The sequence below is a fragment of the Jaculus jaculus genome, chromosome 7 (assembly GCF_020740685.1).
Source record: "Jaculus jaculus isolate mJacJac1 chromosome 7, mJacJac1.mat.Y.cur, whole genome shotgun sequence".
Taxonomy (NCBI): domain Eukaryota; kingdom Metazoa; phylum Chordata; class Mammalia; order Rodentia; family Dipodidae; genus Jaculus; species Jaculus jaculus.
Window position 1 is genome coordinate 37564261 of NC_059108.1, and position 14683 is coordinate 37578943.

Genomic DNA, 14683 nt, shown 5'->3' on the forward strand with positions numbered 1-14683 from the left:
TCTAGGTCAAGGGTTAACTAATCAATTAATTAAAAAGAATTTTAAAATTTTTATTTTTTATTTATTTATTAGAGACAGAGAGGGAGAGAGTGAGAATGGGCGTGCCAGGGTCTCTAGCCACTGTAAATGAACTCCAGATGCATGCGCCATCATGTGCATCTGGCTTATGTGGGATCTGGAGAATTGAACCTGGGCCCATAGGGTTCACAGGCATGTGCCTTAACCATTAAGCCACCCCTCCAGCCCTCTAAGGAATTTTTTTTTAGCAAGTTATTTTTTAAAATTTGTTTATTTGAGAGCGACAGAGAGAGAAAGGCAGATAGAAAGAGAGAGTGAGAGAGAGAATGGGTGCGCCAGGGCTTTCAGCCACTGCAAACGAACTCCAGACACGTGCACCCCCTTGTGCATCTGGCTAATGTGGGTCCTGGGGAATTGAGCCTCGAACCGGGGTGCTTAGGCTCCACAGGCAAGAGCTTAACGGCTAAGCCATCTCTCCAGCCCAAGAATTTTTAACGTTATTTGTTTGCTTCTCTAGTGCTGGGCATTGAACCCAGGGCCTCAGGTATGCTAGGCAAATTCGCTACCACTGCCCTACCTCTCCAGCCCTTGGAATTACTGCAGTGTGAGTTTTGTTATTATTATTAATTTTTTTTGTATGCATGTGTGTATGTGGCGTGTGATGCATACCCCACGCGCATGCCCAGGCCAGAGGAAGACACGAGGCTTCCATCTTACTGTTCATGCTCGTGTTTCCTTGAGGCAGGGTCTCACCCGCAACCCGGAGCTGGTTACAGATGCCTGCGGCCATGTGCAGCTTTGGACATGAGTGCTTGGGAGTCGAACATGGTGGTCTCTGACCCAAGGGCCATCATGCTTAGGCAAGAAGGGCTCTCAGCTGCCGAGCCACTTCCCCAGCTCTGTGGGTATGTTTTTGAGTCTGAGTGTCACTGAGTCAACCAGGCTCGCCTGGAATTTACTACGTAGCACAGAGTGGCCTCACGTTCTTTTTTTTTTTTTTAATATTTATTTTCATTTTTATTTATTTGAGAGCGACAGACACAGAGAGAAAGACAGATAGAGGAAGAGAGAGAGAATGGGCGCGCCAGGGCTTCCAGCCTCTGCAAACGAACTCCAGACGCGTGCGCCCCCTTGTGCATCTGGCTAACGTGGGACCTGGGGAACCGAGCCTCGAACCGGGGTTCTTAGGCTTCACAGGCAAGCGCTTAACTGCTAAGCAAACTCTCCAGCCCTGGCCTCACGTTCTTAGCACGCCTCCTCCTCCAGCCTCTCGGTGCTGAGCTTACAGGTGTGAGCCACCAAGCCTAGCTTATATATGTATCTTTTTTAAAATTTTTTATTAGCATTTTCCATGATTATAAAAAAAAATCCCATGGTAATTCCCTCCCCCCCCCACAATATATGTATCTTTTTACAATAAATATAGATAGAGGGATGATTTAACGAGGCAAGCTAGAAAGGCAGAGACATTTTTGGGGACATGGGAAGGGAAGGACCCCTCACTTTGGAGTCTGGTTGAAGCAGCTCAAAAGTTGAGTTTCCAGAATTCCTGCCCAAATAACACATGCTGTGAAGGTTGCCAGCAAAGAGATCATTCCTTTCATATAGAGAAGCAGGCTAAAATAGCAGGGTACCATGCTGAAGGTCTGAGCCTATGTGACCTTCAGGTACAGCCTTACCTCTTTCCTAGTATTGTCTGGGAATTTCTCATATAAGACTGTTTTTCTTTTTCTCTAGGTAGGGTCTCACTGTAGCCCAGGCTGATCTGGAATTCACTCTGTACCCTCAGGCTGGTCTCTGACTCATGGCAATCCTCCTACCTCTCTCTTGAGTGCTAGCATTAAAGGTGTGTGTCACCACGCCTGGCTTCTCCTTTTTATTTATTTATTTTTATTTTTATTTTTTTTTTCAACAGTGGAAACATCTTAACTTCTCCTGCAAACCTTATGACCTGGAGTTTCACCTTATCAGCTATAATTCTATGCAAAGCACGGGAACCGCCCTATGATCTCAGATTATTTAGTAACACTTTAAGATGTAAGTTCAGACGCCACCAAAAACATATATGGCAATTGTAAAGACACTTAATTGCTACTCTCTCTTTGAGAAGCCCACACTTTGCTCTCAGATGTGTCTTCCTTTCTTCCCAGCAGCTCCTCTATTAACTCATTTTTAAGGGTTTAATAAACTCCAGCTTTCCCCAAATGTAGGTCCATAAAGATAAGGGAATTCTCAGGCTCTGGCTAGGGGTCAGCAATGTGGAGAACTGTCTCTACCCTATTCTTATGACACTCTGTAATTAGAAAAAAATTTATTTTCTAAAGTAGTAGAATAAACATGCTTTACCTGTGGGGAGGGTGCACTCCTCCTTGGATTTTTCTGATAAAACCAGTGCCATCTCTCTATTAACATTTCTTAACACTTCTTTTATCATATGAATTTCTAAATTTTCCAGAAGCTTCTGAAGCTGGAATAAACATAGGTTGAATGTCATTCTAAATTCAGTGACATGTTGGGCCCCTAAGGCATATTCCTGTGGAAGGACTTTGGGTCCCTCAGTTCTTTCTCTGGGAAAAGGGGATGTGTTCTTGGGACCTCAAGATCTTCTGGAGGTAGTTGGACCTCTTTGGAGACTGACATCTTTTCTTCATGGCCCACCTCTTAATTAATACAGTATAACTGTGCTTACCTTTTGCTAAATTGCAAAGTGCTCCCAGTGTGTGACATAAACTCATGTTTTGGGGGGTCTCTATATAAGGCCTGTGGTTTTATGAGCCACTGCTTTAATAGAAGTCTGAGATACCAAGGACTCTGGTCTGTGCATCCCTTCTTTTCTTCCCCCTATCTATCCCTCCTTCTCTCTCTCTCATGCATACACCTCCTCCTCTCTCTTTCTATTTCTCTCCCTGTCCCCTTTCTCCTTCTCTCCCATTAAAATAAGGTCTTGGGTCAAAATATAGACACTGGGTTGGAGAGATGGCTTAGCAGGTAAGGTGTTTGCCTACAAAGCCAAAGGACCCCGGTTTGATTCTCCAGGACCCAGGTAAGCCTGACGCTGAAGGGAGCACGTGCATCTGGAGTTTGTTTGCAGTGGCTGGAGGCCCTGGTGCACCCATTCTCTCTGTTTCTCTCAAATAAATAAAATAAAATAAAAATATAGACATTGAAGAGGATTTTATGAGATTAAGATTAGCTGCATATGCAAACAAGAAAAAACTTCTCCCATAATCTCGAGTCTTGCTCTACCCAGGATGGTCCCTGAGCCAACCCTGTTTCTGGTTGGAGGACCCCAGGCCCTGCCTAGGAACAGGGGTAAGCAGTGGTTTGGCCCTGGGGCATGTGTTGGGCTGACATTGACGCAACTTGTGGCCCAGGGAACAACCAACAGCCAGAGGCTTTGCTTGCCTGTAAAACCAGCTGAGCCATGGTTCCCCTGACTAAGCTAGCTGCGCAAGAGAAAACAGCTCCAATTGCACTTCCTTATTTTGAGAAAAATCATTACGAGGAGCTGTAGTGAGCATTTCATTTCCACCTGGATGCTTATCTGCAGGATCTTACACTGAAGTCCTGTTTTCTGTCATTTCTTGCAGTTTTTAAAATTTATTTTATTATTTATCTATTTATTTTGGTGTTTCAAGATAGGGTCTTGCTCTAGCTCAGGCTGATCTGGAATTCACTATGTAGTCTCAGGCTGGCCTCAAACTCATGGCGATCCTCCTACTTCTGCCTCCCAAGTGCTGGAATTAAAGGCGTGCACCACCACACCAGACATTTGGATCTAGACTTCTATGGAATTGAGACTTTGAGGGGTACATCTTTGCTCAAACCCCACATGTTTTTAAACACTCCCCTTCCCCCGCCCTATACCCTATGCAGTGACTTAGGACCCTTCAATTTATACTGAACTTCTTAGACAAATCATTATCCAGGCATATCTGTCCTTTTACATACTAAGCCCACAGAGCAAAATTTCAAAGGCTAGGCTAATTAATTTATGAGTGTTCTTGTATACCTGCTGAGTTTTTATCTCAATTTCTGAAGCTCCTTTTGGGGGAAGGGTAGACTGACTACTTATGATAAGTCCTTCAAACTCATCTTCTTTCCCCATCTGTCTAGCTAGAGATTTCATGCTGGGGTAGAAGATTTCAGCTCTACGGAAGAAAAGAGACAGAAGTCAGCAAATAAATACATTTCTTTCTCATTCAGATTCGTTGTCAAATATTGACCTTCCTTTTTTGCTTCTTGTCACCCAACCCAGTTACAGACACAACTGTATCAAAAGTCACCACTCCCGTACTCAGCACTAAATCCTGAGGCCTTTTTCCTTTGGGTACATATAACTTTAATCTTCATTCTTCCAAACAGTGACAACATGCCCATTCCCTTGTTACTAGGAAACCTAGCCATGATACTTCCACGTGCAGGCAGACAATTCTGATGCCAAAGTGAACCTTCTGTAGCCTGGGAGGCCCAGGGTGCTAGGCTGGGCTTATGAAGTGCTTCTTAAGTAACAGACACACAGCAGCAATAGCTTGCCTTTCCTGCCAGCTGAATCTTCCCAGCCAAGGCTTGTCGCCAAGATCTGCACCACCATGTGGACCTAAGGTCATACGTGTCACACCACTCTCTGGCTGCAGTGCCTCAAGAGCTTGGACCCAACCTTGAGCCTGCCGGTAACTCTAGCAGCAACAGCAGCTGCCCACCAGGGTCACCTGGGATCCCGTGAGCCACAAAGCTTAGAGTTAGCACTGTGTGGTCACTGGGTAAGCACAAGTTCTGAAGGACAGACTTTAGGGACAGGGAAGTGGTAGACAGCATAGCGCTGTCTCCACAGTTAATACAGCTCTGCTTTCTCTTGTAGCTCTGCTGTGGAGAGGTCCTAGCTGCCCCTTGACTCCACGAATCTGGGTGTTTAAAAAAGATTTTTTTAAAAAATGTTTTTAGCCAGGTGTGGTGGCACATGCATTTAATTCCAGCACTGGGGGGAGGGAAGGTTGAGGTAATAGGATCTCCATGAATTTGAGGCCAACTTGGAGCTGCACAGTGAGTTTCTGGTCAGTCTAGATCAGAGTGAGACCTTACTTCAAAAATAAAATAAAATAAAAGTCCTTTTACTTATTTTATTTGCACGCATGTAGGGTGGGGGTGTGAAGGAGAGTGTATAGGTGAGCCAGGGCCTTTTGCCACTGCAAATGAACTTCAGATGCATGCTCTACTTTGTGCATTTGGTTTTATGTGGGTACTGGGGAATTGAGCCCTGGGTGGCAGACTTTATAAGCAAGCAGCTGAGCCATCGCCCCAGCCCAAAATTATGTATGTATTTGCACACGTACACACACATACCAGGGCCTCTTACCACTGCAAACAAATGCACCAAGCACTTGCACCACGACTTTTTGTGACCAACTTATGTGGTTGGCTTGAAAATTAAACCTGGCCTGGTAGGCTTTGCAAGCGTCTTTAACTGCTGAGCCATCTTCCCAGCCCCCAAGCTCTCCTTTGATCCAGGGGGACAGATCCTGTGAACCCCCAGGCTCTAGTCATTGATACGCCCAACACTTACTCATAGAGCTCCGAGAACTGTCTGTGGAGGGGGCCAGAACTGATGTCCTGGCCACCCAGCTTGAGTTGGCCCCAGTACTGCTTAAGCACTTCCAGCTGCTTCCACAGTACCAGGAAAGATCTTAACAGAGCAAAGGACACCGCTGCATCGCACTGGCCCTCCAGCAGCCTGGAGGCCTTCAGGTGGCTCTCAAGCTTACTTCGGAATCCTGGCAGTTTGGACCAATTTGGCTGAAAACATGACAAAAAATTTCTCCTTATTCCCTGTGGGTCATGGTGGAATCTTTTTTTTTTTTTTTTTTTTTCATTTTTAGAGAGAGAGAGAGTGAATTGACACGCCAGGAACTCAGCCACTGAACTCTAACTCCAGATGCTTACACCACGTAGTGGGCATGTGCAACCTTGCGCTTGCCTCACCTTTGTGTAGCTGGCTTATGTGGGATCTGGAGGGTCAAACATGTGTCCTTAGGCTTTTCAAGCAAGTGCTTTAACCACTAAGCTATCTCTCCAGCCCTGGGATAACATTTTTACATGTGGCCTATGCAAACCAAAGTCTTTGGAGACTGCATTTTCTCCCAGAAGGAATGGATTCTAGGCCTGCAGCATGTGTAGAAAGTTAAGCATCCTGCCTGAACAGATAGTAAACAGAAAGTATAGGAAAGTGTTGACTTCAGCTTTCTGATTGTGTCTTAAAACCATTCTTTTTTTGGGGGGAGGGGAGTTCGAGGTAGGGTATCTCTCTAGCCCAGACTGACTTAGACTTCACTCTGTAGTCTTAAAATGACCTTGAACTCACAGTGATCCTACTACCTCGGCCTCCCAAATTCTGGAATTAAAGGAGTGTGTCACCATGCCTGGCAAACCATTCATATTTAAATTTTTTTTTTTTTTTTTTGAGGTAGGGTCTCACCCCGGTCCAGGCTGACCTGGAATTAACTCTGTCATCTCAGGGTGGCCATGAACTCACGGCAATCCTCCTACCTCTGCCTCCTGAGTTCTGGGATTAAAGGCGTGTGCCACCATGCCCGGCTTAAATTTTAATTTTTTAAAAAATTTCGAGACAAGGTCTCACAGAGTATAGGGTGGCCCCAAACTTGCTATGTAGCCAAGGGTGACCTTGAACTCTAATCTTCCTGCCTCCATATCCCACAGGCTGAGATTATAGGCTTGAGACACCACACCCAGCTTTGAAACACTTGTTTTGACAACTCTCTTCCTTGCACACTAATGTTTGAAAACTTTAGTCTTTCCTACTTAGCTCTGCATTTTGTAAGGTGCTTTCTATACTTGAAATTTAAGTTCTCCCCACCTCCCATGGGAGGCTATACTATAACTTTTCTGTGGCAATTTCACCCATTTTTAAGGGTGAGGAAGCCAGGCATGGTAGTGCATACCTTTAATGCCAGCAATTAGAAGGCAGAGGTAGGAGGACTTCTCACTTGAACTTATGGTTGAGTAGGCAATACTTTAATTAGTTGTAATTAAGACAGGGTCTTTCTATATAGCCCTGGCTGGCCTGACACTCACTATACATCCCAGGCTGTCTTTAAATACATGGCAATGCTCCCAGCTCAGCCTGCAATGTTACTTTATTTTTATTTACTTGACAGAGAGAAAGAGGCAGGGAGAGAGTGACAGAGAGAGAGAGAGAGAGAGAGAGAGAGAATGGGTGCAACAGGGCCTCCATCCCCTGCAAATGAACTCCAGATGCATGCACCACCTTGTGCATCATCTGGCTAATGTGGGTCCTGGGGAATCAAACCTGGGTCCTTTGGCTTTTAAGGCAAGCACCTTAACCACTTAACCATCCCTCCAGCCCTGCAATGTTACTTTAAGTTATTCATGTAGAGAGAAAGGCAGATATAGAGAGAAAGAGAATGTAAATGAACTCCAGGTGCATGAGCCACTTTGTGCATCTAGCTTTATGTGGGTACTGGGGAGTTGAACCCAGGTCCCTAGGCTTTGTAGGCAAATGCCTTAACCCCTGAGCCATCTCTCCTGCCCTGCAATGTTACTTTAAAACTAAGATCTCGATCTGAGACTACATAGTGAATCCCAGGTCAGCCTGAGCTAGAGTGAAACCCTACCTCAAAAAAACAAAAAAACAAACAGACCAAAAAAAAAAAAAAAAAAAAAAAAAAAACAACCCTGATCTGCTTATTTGTTCATTGATGCTTTCCTTAAGTCCGTATTTTGTCTAGAGGACATGGGGTGAACACAGTTCCAGGTCCCTGCTTTCTCAGGAGCCAGCAGTGTGAAGTCAGAGCTACTCACACTGATGGACACACAGGGTCCAGCCATCATGTGGGTGGTATCTCATGCACAGGGGAGGACTTTGCCTTTGCAGGCCAGATGACAAACCCCATGAATGGAATCTGAGCCAACCTTAGACACTCAGGTTTCCTGCCTAGAAACAGGAAGAACAACCTAGTGCAATTGGAGCCTAGATTAGTGCTTCCCACAGCTAAAGGGAGGTGTGTCTGCCAGAAAGAAGGCTGGTCAGAGTGGCCAGGGAAGAATGGGCTTTCAGGCTTGGGGGAGGGGAAGTGTCCACAGAGTTCCAGATTTTATTTTGTTCTCAGATCCCTTTCACCAATTGAAATCTAACAGACCAAGGCCAAGAGCAATGAGGTGGAAGAGGCAGCCTATAGGCCATGTCATTGGTCCTCTGCTCCAGAAACCCCATTGTCTTGCAGGAACCCCAGGGGATCCTTGGGCCACAGGTTTTTTTTTAAATTAATTATTTATTTATTTGAGAGCGACAGACACAGAGAGAAAGACAGATAGAGGGAGAGAGAGAGAATGGGCGCGCCAGGGCTTCCAGCCTCTGCAAACGAACTCCAGACGCGTGCGCCCCCTTGTGCATCTGGCTAACGTGGGACCTGGGGAACCGAGCCTCGAACCGGGGTTCTTAGGCTTCACAGGCAAGCGCTTAACTGCTAAGCAAACTCTCCAGCCCAGGCCACAGTTTTTAAAGCCCTGAGCCAATCTATCACCTTCCCTTTGGAACTGTGGAGAGAGATCATGGTACATGGGCTCCACATAAGCTGGATGCAAAAACTGGCACAGGCATCTGTTATTCATTGCAGTGGCGAGAGGCCCTAGTATACCTTCATGCACGTGCATACACATCCATGCAAATAAATAAATAAATAAATAAAATAAAAAAGAAGTCTCAAAAACACAAGAATGCAGGAGCAGCAGCAGCAGTAGGCTAAGGCAGGAGGATCACTGTGACTTTGAGGCCAGCCTGGGATTACAGAGTGAGCTCCAGGTTGGCCTGGGTTAACATGAGGGGACCTTACCTTGAAAAACAAATAAACAAGAATAGAAAGAAAGGAAGAAAAAGAGGGTTGGGAGATAGCTCAGCAGTTAAGTTAAAGGCACTCATTTACAAAGCCCAGTGGCCCAGGTTTGATTCCCCCAGTACCCACATAAAGCCAGACACAAAATGACTCATGCGTCAGGAGTTTGTTTGCACTGGTATAAAGCCCTGGCATGCCCATTCTCTGTCTCTCTATTCTTTTTCTCTTTCAAATAAGTAAATAAAAATACTTGAAAGAAGGGCTAGAGAGATGTCGTAGCGGTTAAGGTGCTTGCCAGCAAAGCTTAAGGACCCATGTTCAGATCCCACATAAGCCACATGCACAAAGGTGAGGCAAGTGCAAGGTCACACATGCCCACTAGGTGACGCAAGCATCTGAGTTTGACTGTAGTGGCTGAGGCCCTGGGGTGCCCGTTCTCTCTCTCTCTCTCTCTCTCTCTTTGTCTCTATCTCTTTCTCTCACTATCTCTAAAAAACGAAAACAAATAGAAAGAGAAAAGAAGAGGGAGGGGTTGCTGAGGTGATGAGGAGAGGAAGCTTCCCACTGGAAAGACTGGCCAGCCCAGGGGTACAGAAGAGAAGGTAGCATATTAGCCATGATGAGAGGGGTTAAAGGTACAGAGGTTTACAGGATCACCAAGATCTTTGTGTCCCTGATGGGAGCACCTCCATGGTGAGAAGGGAAAGAGGAAACATGTGTTTGAGCAATAGTTTGGGGGGCAAGGAAACAGACAAGTGTGGGCATCTTGACAACTGGGCTCTGACAAGCTTTGTGTTTTCTTAAGTATTTTTTTAAATTATTTATTTATTTATTTGAGAGCAACAGACACAGACAGAAAGACAGATAGAGGGAGAGAGAGAGAATGGGTGCGCCAGGGCTTCCAGCCTCTGCAAACGAACTCCAGATGCGTGTGCCCCCTTGTGCATCTGGCTAACGTGGGACCTGGGGAACCGAGCCTCGAACCGGGGTCCTTAGGCTTCACAGGCAAGCGCTTAACCGCTAAGCCATCTCTCCAGCCCTCTTAAGTATTTTTATCTATTTGCAAGACAGAGAGGAAGAGAGAGGGAGTGTGAGAATGTGAATGGGCATGCCAGGGCTCGTGGCTGTAAATGAATTACAGCTGTGTGTACAACTTTGTGTGTTTGGCTTTATGTGGGTATGAGAGAATCGAACACAGGTGGGCAGGTTTTGCAAGCGAACACCTTGAACTGCTGAGCCATCTCCCCATAAATAGGGGTTCCAGCTACTTTAAGTGACATGACAAAATGGTAAAAACGGACCAAAGATACATGCAGAGTTGCTCAGTTCTTTTACTAGGTGGGAGGTGGCTCTTGTACCTAGCACGCCAGCAGGGTTAGCCTGGGGCTGGGCTGCTAGCCTAGTGCCCACAGGCTCACAGGCTGGTGAATACCACATTCCCCCAGCTTAGGTCAGAGGAGCTCTCCTAAGGCTTGGCCCTCAGGTAGCCCAGCTCTTCTAAACAAGTGACTCATAAGGAAGCATTCATCTCACTTCCTTCAATCGTTGTTTCTAGTTTAGAAATAAAACGTGGAGCTGGAAAGATGGCTCAGCAGCTAAAGCATTTGCCGGCAAAGCCCAATGACCTGAGTTTGATTCCCCGGTACCCATGTAAAGCCAGATACACAAAGTGGCGCAGGCATCTGGAGTTCATTTGCAGCGGCTTGAGGTCCTAGCATGCCCGTATCTCTCTGTCTCTGTTGGATGTGGTGGTGCATGCTTTTGATTCCAGCAGGGTTCGGTAGGCTGAGGTAGGAGGATCGCTGTGAGTTTGAGGCCAGCCTGAGACTACCTAGTGAATTCCAGGTCAGCCTGGGCTAGGGTAAGACCTTACCTCGAAAAAAATAAAAATAAAATTAATGGAACTGGGAAGATGGTTCAGCGGTTGAAAGTGCTTGCTTACAGTCAGTCTGCTGGTCTAGGTTCAGTTCCTCAATACTCATGTAAAGCCAGATGCACAAAGCGCATGCATGTGGAGTTCATTTTCAGTGGCGAGAGGCCCTGGTGCACCCATTCTCATTCTCTCACTTTCTTTTGCTCTCTCTCTGGGGTTCGTTTTTTTTTTTTTTTTTTTTTTTTTAAATTTGAGAGTGACAGACGAGAAAGAAAGAAAGAGGCAGAGAGAGAAAAACAATGGGTGTGCCAGGGCCTCCAGCCACTGTAAACGAACTCCAGATGCGTGCGCCCCCTTGTGCATCTGGCTAACGTGGGTCCTGGGGAATTGAGTCTTGAACCGGGGTCCTTAGGCTTCAGAGGAAAGCGCCTAACTGCTAAGCCATCTCTCCAGCCCTCATCCCCCCCCCCCCCCGAAGTAGAGTCTCACTCTAGCTCAGGCTGACCTGGAACTCATTGTATAATCTCAGGTTGGCCTTGAACTCTCTGCGATCCTCCTACCTCTGCCTCCTGAGTGCTGGGATTAAAGGCGTGCGCCACCACGTCTGGCTTCTGTGGTTCTTTTGCAGTGGCAAGAGGTCCCCACACACCCATTCTCTCTCCCTCACTCTCTCGTTGCAGATAAATAAAGACAGTAAATGGATGTAGAAGCAGGAGGATTGAGAGCCCAAAGCCAACCTGGGCTTACATAGCAAGACCCTGCTCAATTTTTTTTTTCAAATAAATAAAATAAAATAAATGGAAATGGGACTGATCATGGGAGTTAGCTAGAAGGAAAATATTTGGAGAAGCTTTTTCCGTGCTTTACTGATGTTTCTAGGTGACACTGGCATCCTGGGACCCACCAGGAAAGGCTACGTGAAAGATGCGGGTCTCTTAGGTCATCTCACAAATACAGCACTGGCCAATCACGTAGACTGTTTGCCAAGAATGTACCTGTGTACTGTTGTCCAGCGTGGCTTGCTGTCCAGGACCCTCCACGATCACATCACAGCTGCTCAGAAGTACACCTTCCATGAGCAGCTGCAAGGCCACCAACTCTCCATGGGCCACCGCGCAGTCCCGGTCACTCAGCCCACAGAGGCATAGCTAAAAACAAAGAAAATATCTTCCCAATTTGAAGATCTCTATGTATCCTTTACATAGGATTTTGAAGAAAAAAAAAAAAAAGAGTAACTGCTTCTGTAAACACCACCTTCTCAAGTACTAAAATAAAATCCAATAGCCGGGCGTGGTGGCGCACGACCTTTAACCCCAGCACTCGGGAGGCAGAGCTAGAAGCATCACTGTGAGTCTGAGGTCAGCCTGGACTATTGCGGTGAGTTCCAGGTCAGCCTGGGCTAGAGTGAGACCCTACCTTGGAAAAAAATAAAATCCATAAAAACTAGAGTAACATTTCTAGCTTCAAGTCCTGCTAGAATATATTAGATTTTTTTGGTTGTGTGCCAAAGAAGCAAATGCCCCAGCCTTTCAGCAGATCTGTGACTGCATGATGGGGTATCAGTTTTCCTTTAAAAGTACAGTTACAAACACGAGTATGTCTGGGGGTGGGGAGAATGCAAGAAAAACTCCAAATGTGAACTGTGGTTATCTCCTAGTGGAGGGACTGTAATTTATTATGGAACCGTTTTCCCCTCATTCTTACTTTTACTTTTTCTGTAAAATCTCTTTTTACTTATGAAGCATTTTGAACATATACAAGAGCAAATAAAATGATTCCAATTCCAATTATAAATTATCAATTTATAGCTCTATCCACTCTCGACCCCATATTTTGAAGCAAAGTTATGGTTGATGTCTGTGTTGTTCTTAACACTTTTCTATACTTTTTTCAAGTAAAAAACTATATCAGTTTTTACTTAATCAGGAGAAAGCATTTTTTTTTAAAGCAACTTAAAGTAATTAAGATACGTTAATGATAAAGAAAACAAGCTGCATGTGGTGGAACATGCCTTTAAGCTCAGCACTCAGGAGTCAGAGGTAGGAGGATCAATGTGAGTTCAAGGCCAGCCTGGGATTACAGAGTGAGTTCCAGGTCAGCCTGGACTACAGCGAGACCCTACCTCAAAAAACAAAAACAAACAAAGATAATTAAAAGTCATTCCCCTTATGAGTCTTGCTTAAAAGTTCCCTTCCCACCAGGCTAGGAGCCACAAGCTCAGAGTGCCAGCCTAGCAGGTTCTGTGAGGGCCCAGACGGAGACTCCAGATGACTGGCCCCTCCTCTGGGTCATTACTGCCATGGGAACGTCAGCTGAGTCTACAACCAAGGTCGATACCTGCTGAGACCACGAGTCTCTCCCACAGTAAGAAAACATGACTCACCTTGTAGCCTCAGGTTTATAGTTTCATAATTAAACATTCAGCTTATCTCATAAATTACCACTGGCAAAGCCCAGAGCTCTGATGGGAAGACCCAGTGACACCCTGCCTTGCAGTCTGAGTTCAGGTCTCTCTTGAGTAGGAAGATACATCTACCTGCATGTCATACGCCAGGGTGTCTGGGACGCTGCTCGTAACTGGAAATGGACCACCATCTTCCAGAAATGTTCTCCAAGGGAACAGCACCAATGCCTGAAAGAACCACATGGTAGACAAGATAATGGTGAACTGTACCCCTGAGTGAAGATACCTGAATATGGACAGGATTTCTGCAAATTTGCTTCAAATACTCTTGGATGATTTGCTTGTTCTGTAGCATGATTTCCTGAAAAAGCATCCTCAATGATATAAAGGGTAGAAATGGCTATTTCACCTCCCTCCTTCTTTCTTTCTCTCCTTCTTTCTTTCTCTCCTTCTTTCTTTCTCTCCTTTCTTTCTTCCTTCCTTCCTTCCTTCCTTCCTTCCTTCCTTCCTTCCTTCCTTCCTTCCTTTCTTTCTTTCTTTCTTTCTTTCTTTCCTTCTTTCTTTCTTTCTTTCATGGTCGTTTAGGCTTAACAGGGCAGAACCAGTGTTGGGAAGTTCCAGAACAAGGGCAGTGTGGTGGCACACACCTGTAATGCCAGGTGATGCAGGGAGGTCGTGAGTTTGATTTTAGCCTAGTCTATATCTTCAGACCCTGTCTCAAATCAAATAAATCAATATTCCAGAACAATATAACACCAATGGGATTTTTTTTTTCACTTAGGTAGGGTCTCACTCTTTCCAAGGCTGTCCTAGAACTCATTATGTTGTCTCAGAACTCACTGGCAATTCTACCACTTCCGCCTCCCCAGTGCTGGGATTATAGGTGTGTGTCATCAGGCCCAGCCCCACGGAACATAGTTTCAATCAACAAAAGTAAACGTATTTAAATGTTGCTGTTACAATGTGTTCTTCCTCTCCACTGGGCTCTGTTTTTGGTGCCAACAACTCAAACCCAATGCTGCAACTTGTTACATGTGAGCCCTTGTGTTGTGGGACAGTATGTTTCATCTCTTGTGGTACCATGCTCAGTCCTGACTCCAGAGCTGTTTATCTGACCCCAGTCTGTACCTCTAGACCTATTTTTTAAATTTTTTATTTATACACACACACTTGTGTGTGTGTGTGTGTGTGTGTGTGTATACACTAGTGTTTCAAACAAATTCCAATCCAACTTTTCCTTGGTGGCTGGAAAATTGAACCTGGGCCAGCAGGCTTTGTAAGCAATGAGCTTTAACTGCTGAGCCATCTCCCTGGCCCTGGGCCTGGTTCTCAGTCACTTCCTGCAGATGGAGATGATTTTGGTGGTAGGGAACAGGACACCTTCATCCACCCAATCCGAGGCAATGCCCAAGGGCAGTAGGAACACACCTGAGCCCGTGGCCAACTCTTCTGGTGTAAAAGAGGGTCAAGGATTGGGCCAAGAGTCACTGTCTTATAGCGCAGAAATGTGAGACTTGTTTA

At 45.6% G+C, this 14683-nt stretch overlaps 1 protein-coding gene across 1 annotated transcript in view; it reads right to left on the bottom strand.

Annotated features, from left to right (window-relative positions):
• Positions 1-14683, bottom strand: part of LOC101610720 — a 212631-nt gene that overhangs the window by 44257 nt on the left and 153691 nt on the right. The window contains exons 33-37 of the mRNA XM_045155548.1: positions 13295-13390; positions 11754-11906; positions 5582-5811; positions 4031-4169; positions 2365-2485 (exon numbers count right to left, since the gene is read on the bottom strand). Coding sequence (XP_045011483.1) covers positions 2365-2485; positions 4031-4169; positions 5582-5811; positions 11754-11906; positions 13295-13390 — 739 coding nt within the window. The remainder of the gene's footprint in view (positions 1-2364; positions 2486-4030; positions 4170-5581; positions 5812-11753; positions 11907-13294; positions 13391-14683) is intronic.